The sequence below is a fragment of the Onthophagus taurus genome, chromosome 6 (assembly GCF_036711975.1).
Source record: "Onthophagus taurus isolate NC chromosome 6, IU_Otau_3.0, whole genome shotgun sequence".
NCBI classification, from domain to species: Eukaryota; Metazoa; Arthropoda; class Insecta; order Coleoptera; family Scarabaeidae; genus Onthophagus; species Onthophagus taurus.
The window spans coordinates 29,150,504-29,163,980 of NC_091971.1; the positions used below are offsets into that span (position 1 = coordinate 29,150,504).

At 33.0% G+C, this 13,477-nt stretch overlaps 1 protein-coding gene and 1 long non-coding RNA gene across 2 annotated transcripts; one reads left to right on the plus strand and one right to left on the minus strand.

Moving 5' to 3' along the window:
* Nucleotides 1-2,623: 2,623 nt before the first annotated feature.
* On the plus strand, nucleotides 2,624-3,234 carry LOC139430052 (uncharacterized). The gene is made up of 2 exons (XR_011640622.1): nucleotides 2,624-3,057; nucleotides 3,159-3,234. It is a non-coding gene; the product is annotated as an uncharacterized lncRNA (long non-coding RNA).
* A 629-nt stretch (nucleotides 3,235-3,863) lies between these two features.
* LOC111421370 (piggyBac transposable element-derived protein 3-like) lies at nucleotides 3,864-7,001 on the minus strand. The gene is made up of 3 exons (XM_071196846.1): nucleotides 6,982-7,001; nucleotides 5,847-6,768; nucleotides 3,864-3,872 (listed from the first exon to the last, which is right to left on the minus strand). Exons 1-3 carry the CDS (start codon nucleotides 6,999-7,001, stop codon nucleotides 3,864-3,866), a joined length of 951 nt encoding a protein of 316 aa, XP_071052947.1.
* Nucleotides 7,002-13,477: the final 6,476 nt, after the last annotated feature.

A 13,477-nucleotide genomic window follows, 5' to 3' on the forward strand; every position in this document is an offset into this window, starting at 1 on the left:
GTCGAAAGTAATTAATTTAGCGTTGTTAGTCAAGGTGAGATCTAGAAAATTTAATTTGTTATCTTCTTCAATTTCCATTGTGAAATTAATATCATTATGCAAACTATTAATGTAGGCATAGAAAGAATGAATTGAGTCTAGGTCTTTGTTATTCCAGATGATTAGTACGTCGTCGACGTATCTGCGCCATAGTAAGATATTAGGATTATTGGTATTTAAAATTTCCTTTTCTAAATTATTGAGGAAAATATCTGATAGCAACCCACTAAGTGGTGAGCCCATAGGTAAACCTTTTTTATATTCATAAATTTTACAATCAAACTGACAAAAATTTTGTTCTGTGCATAATTTTAAAAAATTGTAGATATGTTCAGTATTTGTATCATTGAATTTATCTTTAATTAACTCTTTTGCTAGTAGTAATGCTTCTGTAATTGGAATATTGGTGTATAGATTAGTTATGTCGAATGATAAAATAGTGTAATCTACTGGTAATGTGGTGTTCCTTATTGTGTTGATGATTTCGTTTCTGTTTTTTATGGTGTATTTTGGTTTGAATTGTATGTCATTTTTAAATATTTGTAGTAAAAATTTGGATATTTTATATGTACTTGAATCCAATGAAGATATTATGGGTCTAATAGGTAGGTTTTGTTTATGTAACTTAACGAGTGAGTATGCTAATGGTATTTTAGGGTTCATAGGAATAAGATTGTATATTGTAATATTTTGTTCTTTAAGAAATTCTTGTGATGTTTTTATCTGTTTCTTTACTTTGTTGTGAAATGCGGTTGTGGGGTTTTTATTTAATTCTACAAAGTTGTTTTGTTCAAAAAACTCTAGGGTTTTTGAGTTGTAAATATTTTTGTCTAAAATTACTATACCTGCATTTTTATCTGCCTTTGTAATTGTTAATGAATTTGATCGGATTTTATACTTAATCTTACGCAACGTATTAATTTCTTGTTTATTGTTGTTGTTTTGGTTATCGGGAACTTTTTCCTTTTCTTTCTTCTTCAAGATTTCTATTAATTCCTTTCTTAAATTCTCTTCTCCTGGGATTTTGTTAGCAGCGACTTCTAAATCGATGGCCAGTTTTGCTGTGTCTTGTAGTTGTGGTTTTATTGCATATTTGTGTCCTTTGTTGAGTAAGTTCCATTCGTTTTACTACAAATATTTAAAAATGACATACAATTCAAACCAAAATACACCATAAAAAACAGAAACGAAATCATCAACACAATAAGGAACACCACATTACCAGTAGATTACACTATTTTATCATTCGACATAACTAATCTATACACCAATATTCCAATTACAGAAGCATTACTACTAGCAAAAGAGTTAATTAAAGATAAATTCAATGATACAAATACTGAACATATCTACAATTTTTTAAAATTATGCACAGAACAAAATTTTTGTCAGTTTGATTGTAAAATTTATGAATATAAAAAAGGTTTACCTATGGGCTCACCACTTAGTGGGTTGCTATCAGATATTTTCCTCAATAATTTAGAAAAGGAAATTTTAAATACCAATAATCCTAATATCTTACTATGGCGCAGATACGTCGACGACGTACTAATCATCTGGAATAACAAAGACCTAGACTCAATTCATTCTTTCTATGCCTACATTAATAGTTTGCATAATGATATTAATTTCACAATGGAAATTGAAGAAGATAACAAATTAAATTTTCTAGATCTCACCTTGACTAACAACGCTAAATTAATTACTTTCGACATTTACAGAAAGCCGACACAGACAGATTCGGTCATTCCCAAAAATTCTTACCACCACAAAAACCATAAAGCTGCAGCATTTTGGGCTTTCATTTACAGATACTATAATACACCTCTTTCAAAAGAAAGCAGAAATAAAGAATTAGACATAATCCATAATATAGCCAAAAATAATGGATATACAGAATCAGACATTGAATATATCATAAAAAAATATAATAAAAAACAACAACATTTAATTTCAACAAGCTTACAACAAACAAACATAACTAAAATCTATCGCTCAATAAATTACCCGGGCAATATTGGTTATTCTATTCGTAAAACTTTTCTTAAATATAATGTCAACATTTCATTTAGTAACAATAATACCTTGGGAAAAATTTTAATTAATGCAAAAGATAAATTACAAACACTTGAACAGAATGGTGTATATAGATTAGAGTGCGACACCTGTGGTGCAACATATATTGGAGAGACCGGTAGATCATTGAAACAAAGGATTAAAGAACACAAAAATAACCAAAATTCCAACTTTGGTAGACATATGATTATCCATAACCACGAATTTGACATTAATAAAAATTTGACACTACTCCATAAACAGAATAAAGGATTTAAGCTCAACTTATTAGAAACATATGAGATAGATAAATGTCGAACCAAAAATCAAAATATCGAATGTCTAAACGACCAGATACACACATTTAAGACTCCACTCTATAAATCCTTGATAAACCCTTTTCCTATTCCTTAACCTTAACCTCCCAAATTGCAGAGGACTTTGTGTAGGTGGTACGTATACACAATTTCGCACTTTTTGGGATCCTTACGACCAAACATTCCCTTTTCCCTTTCCCCCCCCCCCCCCCCCCCCCTTTTCTTCTCCCTATTTCTCGTTTTATATTATCTCATTTTGGAAAATATTTCATTCTGAAACTCATCGACATTTGGATCTGTTAAATGAAAGTAGGAAACACAATAATGAACACATAATATAAGATTAAATTAAGTTATTGATCTTAACATAGAATATATTTGATATGAATGTGATTTTGATTTTTAAAAACCAATTTAATTCGTACACAGAGTTCGCAATAGTGGTACAACCAGTTAGTTACATCTCTCTTTCTTTCCGTTATCGATTAAGAACAAGTTCACGTTACGTGTTATTTCGACAGCAACAGCATAGATGTTAACACCAAAAACAAATTACAAACAAGAATTTTAGTTTTACACCCCGATCTTTAATTGTATTCACGTTGAACCTTAATTTAAATGTTTCTTCTTAATTAAATTTGACGCAGTAAGTATTTTTTAGTTATTTTTTAAATAGAATTATTCATTTTCGTTAATTAACCCACATGTTTTTAAAACCAGTATAATTTATAATTTAATTCTTTGTAGCGTCTCTGAAGATGATAACTTGTTATCGAAACATGTAAGACAAAACGATTAATAAATTTAAAACCAGTAAAAAGTACAGTTGATTTCTCTTTTCAATTATCAAAAACTGGTCGATCATGGATCAAATAAACCCTTACGCTTTAATTATTATTAAATAAACGCAGTTATATAAAATCCAAAAAGTCTTTTTCTCCTCTCTCGAGGAATCTGGCATCATAAATAAGTTGATCATTACACTTGAGCTGTTGTTTTAGATGGGATAGCCCAATTTAAAACAGTAAGTTTATCTATGAACTGTACTATGTTTTTGTTATTATAACATCTTTTTAGCTCTGTTTTAATTTCAGGTATGTTCAAGTTAGCTCTAATAATGGAGTTCCGTATTTTGTCGGTTCTTTTAACTTTTGCGACGCTTCTTAAATACTTCATCTGAACCGCTTCGATTCTGTGTTTTTGAGATTCAGAAAATATCTAATTTTCGCTACCAAACAAAACCACCGGAAGATATGTTGAATTGTATACACTTAGTAATAATAATAATAATAATAATAATATATTTATTAACCCCATTACATGCAAAAGGAATTACAATAAAGAAACTACAAAATAAAAAACAACAAAAAGTAACATAAACAAAATATCAATTAAACTAAATTTGGAGCTAAAAAGGACCAAGTCAGTTAAGCAAGAATGCTAAACTGTTTTTCATTGGCCCTTGAATATAAAAAAAATATATATAATACATCATAATAATGAATCAAAACCTAACCCAGCACCAAGTCAATTGTCACAGTATCAACTCAGAAAGTTATAATTTAACGAATTGAAATTAAAAACAACTGTTGTTACACACTGTTGAGTCATTTCTTGGCGCAAATTTTAAATATTGTGTTTTATCAGTATTGATTCTTAGCTTATTGTTATGGAACCATACTTCTGATGTTTCTAAGCCTTTGTCGGTGCACATTTTCATTTGCTACCCCGTAGGTGTTGTTGTTATAAATGACGTATCATCAGCATACATACATGTCACTTTGGATGTTATATGGAAAGGCAGGTCATTGATATAAATAATGAACAGCAGTAGACCCAAAACTGATCCTTGTGGTACTCCGTTCATGGGCCGCCTTATTGAGGATCTATTCTTGTTCACTTCCACCAGCTGCTGTCTCTCTTTCAAGTACGATGATAATAGTTTGTGTGGGATGCCCTTAATGCCATAATAGTACAACTTTTTGAGTAGTATATTGTGATCGACAGTGTCAAACGCTTTACTGAGATCACAGCAGGTAAGTTTAACCTATTCTTTGTTATCGAATGCGTTTAAAACAGTTTCTATTATATCTATTATGACTCTGGTAACCGATTTTTTCTGTCTATACTCATGCTGTTGTTCAGTAAAATAATTATTTTCTTCAAAATATTTCCTGAGTCTAGTTGCTATTATGTGTTCAAATATTTTCGAAATTGTTGGTAGTATGGAAATAGGACGATGGTTGCTTATTACATCTACATCTTCTTTTTTGTGTACAGGTATTATTTTTGCTACTTTAATTTTTTCTGAAGAAGTATCTGCCGCAACGCATTCATTAACCCATTAATGCCCAGAATTATAAAAATATTTGTACTCCTTTAATTCCCAAAGGGTCGTTTACGACCCAACCTGTTAAATACCCAGAATTATAAAATCGTTTTTATTCAGTTAATACATACATTTATTTGTGTTTAGTGGTTTATACATGTAAAACAATATAATAAAGTAAGATTTTAGAATTCTGATGTAAAATTAGAACTGGGTCTGTAACGACCCATAAGGCCTCATAAAGATCGCAGCTCTAAGTGGTAATAAAAAACACACTACATATTTAGAACGAAATTTATTCGCAATGGTACACTGAAAAACATTTATCATGCAATGGTACTTTACAGGTTTGGCATGCTTTTGTTGTTTTATTCTTGCACACTTGGCATCGGAGCCTAGGTTGACTCGTTACGATTATATGTCTGCCATTGACTACAGATAACGGAAATCTTACTGATGCTCTTTTTCGCCCCGGTTTCTCACTTTTACTGCCATATGTGTTTAACAAATGGTTTGCAATTTCTCGTCGAAATTGAAGATTATCTTTTTTACAGTTATATTCTCGAGCTAGAATGTAGGCATTTGTTGCACAAACGTCAAGTAACCAGTATACTATTGGTGTGTACCATTTTTTTCCGCGGAAACCTATTCTATAGTTAGAAACATGATTGTCTAATTGGTCTACACCACCCATATAATTATTATAATATGATATCAGATTAGGTTGATGTATAGATATTTTCTTTTTATTCTTTACAGAATATCTATAACATTTTTGTAGGGGATTTATTCCATATTTGTTTGACAGCATTGTAATAACATTGTTATCTTTCCAACGTACACATACTATATTATTTTTCTTATCAACTGCACTATCCATAGAACCACGGTCTAGTTTCTTCATTTCATTTTTGCCTTTTATAAAACACTTTTTCGTACGATTATCACGGACAGTTCCAGTTCCTCCAAACCCTCTACTCGTGAGACTTCTAATAAGCTTCGGGGAAGTAAAAAAAACTATCAAAGTACAAGGAAAATTTCTTGTTGTAATAATTTTTTAAAATTTCTGCAAAGTTTAGAACTACAGATTCCCCCAGGCCCATTACTTGCGTTTGTTCGCTTCTTTTTCTCCCCTGGTAAATTTCAAATTGGACACAATATCCTAATTTAAGAGCACCTACCCAAGCCTTGTAACCAAATCGAACAGGTTTACCTTTTACAAATTGTTTACATCCATGTCTACCATAGTGTGGTATCATAGATTCGTCGATGGAAATGTTATTCTCAATCGGTGCGTATCTGAGGAACTGTCGATTCAAACAATTTATAAGGGGGCGAATTTTACCCAGTTTATCATCTTTAGAAATGGTTTCGTTGTTACTCATATGTAAATAACTACAAATTTCTTCAAATCTGCTCCTCCTCATCGCATTAGCGACTAAAACATTGTGTACATCCTCGCTTTGTTCCCAGTACATCCGTCTGCGTGGAAGTGGTACGTAACCACTCAACAGCAGAATACCTATAAAAGTATACAGTTCTTCTTCTGTTAAATTGAAGTATTCTTTGTTCTTTTGTGCCGCATAGGTAGTGGTGTGTTCTACTATCATGTTTACAATTTCAGGCGTTATCATTAATGAAAAAAATTCGAATGGATGACTGCTAGGTCCCAGGGAAAAGGGAGGCAGAAATCGGAATGTTTCTTCTTGGCAGGAGGTGTTAAGGTCCCCTTTTTCCCCTTTGCATTTTACGTACTCTTCCTTGCGCCTCTTTTGGAATGTTGAAAGCGGTATACAGTCTTCTTCATCCCACTCTGATTCCACTTCATCAGCGTATTGTAGTTCGGCTTCAGCTTCTAGTTGGTGACGATTCAAATTATGTGGATCGTTACTCTCTTCATCACCCGAATCGCAATCTGTATTATCGAAATCATCTGGAGGGGTAATGATCACTCCATCTGGTATAACATCATCTTCGTTCAAATTCTCGATAATTTCTAATAATTCTGCTGTTGTTAGAGGCCGTTTCCTAAAACAACATAAAAGTTATAAAATCCAAAAACTAATAAAATATGTACGTGTACAGCTCGATGGGTCGTTAACGACCCATCTAGGTTATGCGACATAGCTTTGGAATAAAAAAGGTAATATCATCTACATTTATGCACAATTAGAATAGACAGACTTTGTACTACATCCTTTAGTAATGAAACAGCAAAAATAATTAAAATTTCTTACTTACCATTCATAAAGCGTTGCCATGTTGCACAATTAAAAACACAACCAACCAAAACGTCAACAAATATGTTACTTTTATTATCTGCAGAGTTCAGGATGAGTGCAGGTGTTCAACAAAAGTTAAGTTTAGTAACTATATGAAGAGATGAAGCGCCTAGTAGTAACGGTATCTATGTAACACAGCTAAAAAGTGTTTGGGTCATTAATGACCCTTTGGGCATAACAGAGTACTAATGTTACTATAATTTCGGGCATTAACGTGCTATTGTACTGTTGGGTCGTAAACGACCCTATAGGCATTAATGGGTTAAAAATGTACGTTAGCGGATGTATAACTTTTTCGATAACACAGGCCGACAAAAATTTAAATGTTTTTTAAACCAACAAGTAGACTATACTATGCCGAAGGTTTTTCACGTTCTAAATCCAAATTTAACCTCAAAAATGCTTCATCACGTAAGGTTTTCAAAATATCTTAGCCAAAATATGTTAAAAATACGGTTTCTGGTCGTATTTGTGGTTATAGTTCACCATGAGGGAATTAAAAAAAAAACGAATTTTTTTTAGAAGTTTTGAAATTATTACCTTTTCCCTTTAAAACTCTTTTTCAATTATTCAAATATCGTTTTTCTTCTTCGAGATATCATCTGTTGAAATTAATAAGTACATCGGTTTGCTCTGTCCTCGATAAACTGATGTTGAGTTACATCAAGTTAGCGATGCTGACGCACAGTAAAACAAATATGCGAAACTGTGATCAAATATCTAAAAATGAAGCTTTAAAGTTGAAATTTTTAACCGTGCATTTATCTTTTAACCAGGAGGTATTCAATTGAGAAACTGGACATTCAAAATGCAGTTAATTTTTATGAATTTATTTAGTTTGTTAGCAAACTTATAGTTTTAATGGGAAAACTATAGCAGTATTTACAAAAATAAAACGATTGTTTACGAGATTTATTCATTCAAAAAGGGACAATTTACATATTATTTTTTATTTAAGCTCTATAGCGTTTTATAAGATGAAAATCACAATGAAAAAGACAGTGATTATGAGGATTCTGTTAGTGCCAAAGACCCTGAACTTTTTGATCAAGATTCATTAGATGATCTTATTCGCGATCTTAGTCTTTCTAAAGATTCAGCTGAATTATTGGCTTCAAGACTTCAAGAGAGGAACATGTTGTTACACGGAACAAAAATAACAGCGTACCTACAGAAAAAGAGATGAGGAATGTCTGAAATATTTTTCTAGTGAAAATTCCTTAGTTTATTGTAATGATAGAAGAGATGAGAAGGACTTATCAAATGCATATCAAGTAGGTGTGTATAAGTCCGATGACGAATGATGATGAATTAAAGATAAAACGCAAATACGAATAACGCTGTTAAGTTTAAGTGGCATAACCTGCTTTTTGTGATTTCTTGGTGATATGCGTATTTGAGAGAATGCCGTTTAATCGCTTTTCTTTGCTGAAAAAAGGCGATTGATGTTTTTCTTCAGGGTCGCATATAGGTCTTGCTCTGGAGGCTCATTGATTATATCAACGACGGTGTTTACAACCTCGGTGAGTAAGTGAGTGAGAACTAAATTGAACTAAATTGTCCTTGATTTTGTCACTAGTGACACGTGACAATTCGATATGTGCTTCGATTATGAAACCAAGTATCAGGTAGGAACTTTGAGGTTCACTTAATATCCCATGTGGCAGTAACAATAGCATCATCCGTGACTCCGTTGTTAGTAAATTATCATCGATTGTCGGTAAGCTATCCAGCTCAGGAAGATTCATTTCCACTTTGGTAAGATCTTGAGAGCTATTGCGCAACGAATCACTAAGGGGAACCTCCCAGTCATCGTAGTTAATGTTTTTGTACTTCTCGAACCATTGAACTAGAGGTAAATCATCGTCCGAATCAAACTCGTCGACTGATTTTATCAGACCTGCATGTCCAAAGCAGTTTGTAATAGTGAAAGGTTCCTTATCAGTCTTAAGTCTTAAGGCACTGAATTACGCCCTGATCCATTGGAATACTTTAACTTGATATTTGTAAGAATAAGATTTTTTGTATGAGCTGCGCAATTATCAACCAGAAGCAATATTCTTCTATTCTCACTTCTTAATTTTCCATCCCAATCCTTTAGAGAATTTGCAAAAATTGCTCAAATCATCCATGCTCGCTTGTTTGAGTTATAAATAATAGACAGGTTTTTTCATGCATCTTAGTCGTTCATATTTGCCAATAACAAGAAGTTTAAATTTTTCAAAACCCGTCATATTTGCACAAACCCAAACGGTATAACTCAACTTCGAATGCTTCCCTCCCGCACACTTTTCTCCTGTAAATTTAAGGGTACGATCTGGAATCATCTTATAAAATAGCCCAGTCTCTTCTCCACTAAAAATATCCTCGTAGCTGTGATTTTACATAACTCTGAGCCACTTCTCCTATAACCAGTCTCCTGCCTCACCAGAAATCTTCCCGGTTTTTATGTTGTGAGGAATTTTAAAACGTTTGAGCCACCTATATCTAGAGCAACTAAAATTGTCACCCTGTAATCCCATAGACAATGCTTCAGCTTTTGCTCCGAGAACTGGAGACAAGAAAAAACTTGATCTACATCTTGACGCACAGAATTTCCAATTTTGTTAATCCTGTGTGATTTACTTTCGCTTGGTTTCTTGATTTTATCGCGATTATTCCAAATTGTAGGTATTATTATTTTTGACAAATTTTTTTCGTCTAGCAATTTCCATTTTCCCAATATCACTCTCAATACTTTTGATAATCTCTATATTTGAGATTTGTTCTTCAATTTTATCGCTTAATAAGTTAATAAAGTGTTAACTTGTTATTTCCTCTTAAACTTAAAAGAATTTTATTTGAATAGTTACATTTAAAAACTTAATACTTCACGATATGACCTTTTTGTGAACTCTTGTAAAATTAATTTCTGAGGATGGCCATGGGACGAAACTAGTAAGACTTAATTAATTAATAAAACCAGTTTCAAAAGTACAATACTGAGAAAATTAAATTTAATTACCTTTTCACAAATTAAACAACTGGTAAAATGGATTTTAATTATAATTATCTTGTAAATTTAGTTACCTTAGTTTATAATACTATAATTCTGTTTGTAGTTTCCATCGGCCTCATAATATGAGTACCATAGAATTTATTCACTACTTTATGGTTCAATTTTAGTTTTAAGGAGGGAATTATTATTTCTCTTATTTGTTGTTATTATTGTTCATTTTCATTTTTTTTAGTCTGCAATTTAGTCCTGCATTCCGAGTGGTTGGTATGCTTGGGTCAATGTCAATGCTCTTGGCGTCACAAGTGCTTACTGCAACCGTTTATTACCAGCTATTGAATCTTTTAACCTGAGTCAAATTATCTCATCTGCTACCCGTGTCACTGCTACATCGGCTACACTTATTGACTATATTATTGTGGATGTAGATGCTTCTGTAAACGATACAGGAGTCATTTCTGTGCATGATCTTGCAGATCATTCTTTGGTGTATGTGCACTTAAATTTGTCTTATCCTAAGGCTTCACCTAGGATATTGAACTATAGAGACTTTAATAATTTTAATATGGATTTGTTTTCTCTTGATCTTCTTGCAGTGCCATGGCAGGATATACTCGGTTGTGATAACATTAATGATAAGGTTAACCTCTTTAACTTTTTTATACTTACTCCTTTTGATATCCATGCGCTGATGAGAACTGTTACAGCAAGAAAGAATTTTCGACCTTGGGTGACAGACACTATTAAAATTTTAATTAAACTTAGGGATGATGCTTACAGTAAATTTAGAAAAACGAGTAATCCCAATGATTTTAAATGCATAAATTTAAAAGCATATCTCTCATATACGTTAATCAAGAAATATTATCGTGAACTTTGGCACAGTTTCCGTTGCATGGGTATCCTTAATACTAAACAACGCTCAATCCCTGTCTCTACAGGCAATCCTGATCAACTTAATTATTATTGCCTTAGTACTCAGGGAAGTGTCCGAGGTGATGCCAATTTCTTTCATTATTACTAATCGAATGTATTGCCTAATATAACTGAACCGTTATCATTCACTCTCGCATCTGATTTCAGATATTCTGTACAGTATTAAAACAACTACAATCGGTATTGACGGAATTAGCCCTAAAATGTTGTCCGGTTATCATTCCTTACATTTGAAACATTATAAATTATTGCCTCGAACATTCTGTATTTCCGGAACTTTGGAAGATGACGCAAGTGATGCCAATTCCAAAAGCTGCTAACCCTCGTGAACTTAAAGACCTCAGACCCATTAGTATATTACCCATTTTATCTAAGATTTTAGAAAAAAATATGGCTATTAGACTGAATCACCATTTAAAAAGTTTTAATATCAGTCTGGTTTCCGTGCTGGTCACAGTTGTACTACGGGTCTCCTCGACGTAACGGATGATATTCTTAAGGCAATAGATCGAAAACATGCTGCGGTTTGATCTTGCTGGATTTTTCTAGGGCCTTTGATACCATACACCACCCCACGCTATTTGCTATTCTCCACTACATTGGGCTTTCCGTAAGTGCCATAAATTTTTTTGGAAACTATCTTCTTAATCGGATGCAAACTGTTAAGCTTAACAAAAAAGAGTCATCAGCAGTTGTAGTGTCGTCAGGAGTACCACAAGGATCAATTCTTGGTCCCTTACTTTATTTAATCTATACTAGTAATTAGGAGAAAGAGTATGGCGGACGAGTAACATAGTTACGTACTTGCTCCGCATATAAATATTATTTTTGGTGGTATTTTCCTTGTTAATAAAAGTGAAACTAGTTATTATCGGTAGTGCTTATTGTGACAATGACGGATAAGAATAAAGAGAGAACCAGATTGGCTTCTGAAAGGAGAGATTTAATAAAATCTTGTATAGTAGATATTGTGAAGGATGATAGTTTTGTTAAAGTTTTACGTGAAACGATCGCGAAAGAAGTTGATCGAGTTTTTGAGGAGAAGATTCGCTCTCTCGAGGATAGAGTGAGCGAGCTGCAAGAAGAGAACCGCGCGTTATCCGAGAAAAATGACGCGTTGGAACAATATTCGCGCCGCACAAATATTAGAATCTTGGGGATGAAAAATGTCCAGCAGAGGAAGTTGAAGATCGAGTCTTAAAAATGTTTACTGACAAAATGGGCCTTAACATAAAGCGGGAGGCAATCGATAGATGTCATCCGATTGGGCAAGTGAAAAATGGATCTCAAAACATCGTCGTTAAATTTGTCAGTTTTAGAGATCGTCGCTTGGTACTCCAAAATAAAAGAAAACTTAAGGCATCGAAAATCGTAATTGTCGAGGACCTAACAAAACAGCGATACCGTTTATTTAAACAAGCAGTTTGTTTTTATGTGCGCTCAAGCATACAATGTACAGTGATTCGTTCGAATAGTAACATAGAACAAATTTGGATAAGTATGAAAGGGCTTGGTGATAGTATAATAGTAGGGTGTGTTTACAGACCTCCCGGTTTCAGTTATAAAGCGTTTTTAGATGAATTTGAAGAATCTGTTGCGACCTGTCTGGCTGTTACAGATAAAATTATTTGTTGTGGTGATTTTAATTTAAATTTGCTTAATGTAAATAGCCCTGATGTTCTATATTTTATGTCCCTTCTTGATTCGCTTGGCGGAAAACAAATTATTGAAACCCCTACTAGAACAACTGCAACTTCATTGACGCTTATTGATTTTGTAATAACTTTTGATACCTCTATTGTGACTGATAGTGGGGTGGTAGAGTCTGAAATCTTGGATCACGATATGATCTTTTGTAATGTAAGGGTTGATGCGGCTAGGTCTTCTCCTGTTTTTAGGGTAATTAGAACACTAAAGCATATTGATAAACAGAGCTTTTTGCATGATTTGAACACAGTGCCCTTTAATTTGATTTTTTATATGAGGGATGTTGACGAAAAAGTTGCTCTTTTAGAGAGAAATCTCATTAATGTATTTGATATTCATGCACCATTAAAGAGATGCAGATTTACAAAACCTGCTGCTCCCTGGTTCACTGATAATGTAAAACTATTAATGCGCATGCGTGACCAGGCTAAAGCACAGTTTAAACGTTTAAACGTGACAATACACAGGTCAATTGGAGTTATTATAAGTCATTGCGTAATTATGCTACCACAGCAATAAGAAATGAAAAGAGAGCATATTTTTTGTATGTCAGTAGCCAACAAAATAAAAAATTATTATGGAATAGCTTGAAAAGGTTGAATATCAATAAAAGTAAGGATGGTTTGCTGCCGCATGAGTTGCAAAATGCAGAAGAAATTAATAATTTCTTTTTAAATAGTGTTAGGGATATTACAAATTCGTTTACTTCTGTAAATGATGAAATTCATAACAGTCATGTATCGTCAGAATTCTCTTTTAAGACAATTGAAACGGCAGAACTTTTAGCTATTATTAATTCTATATCGTCAACAGCTAG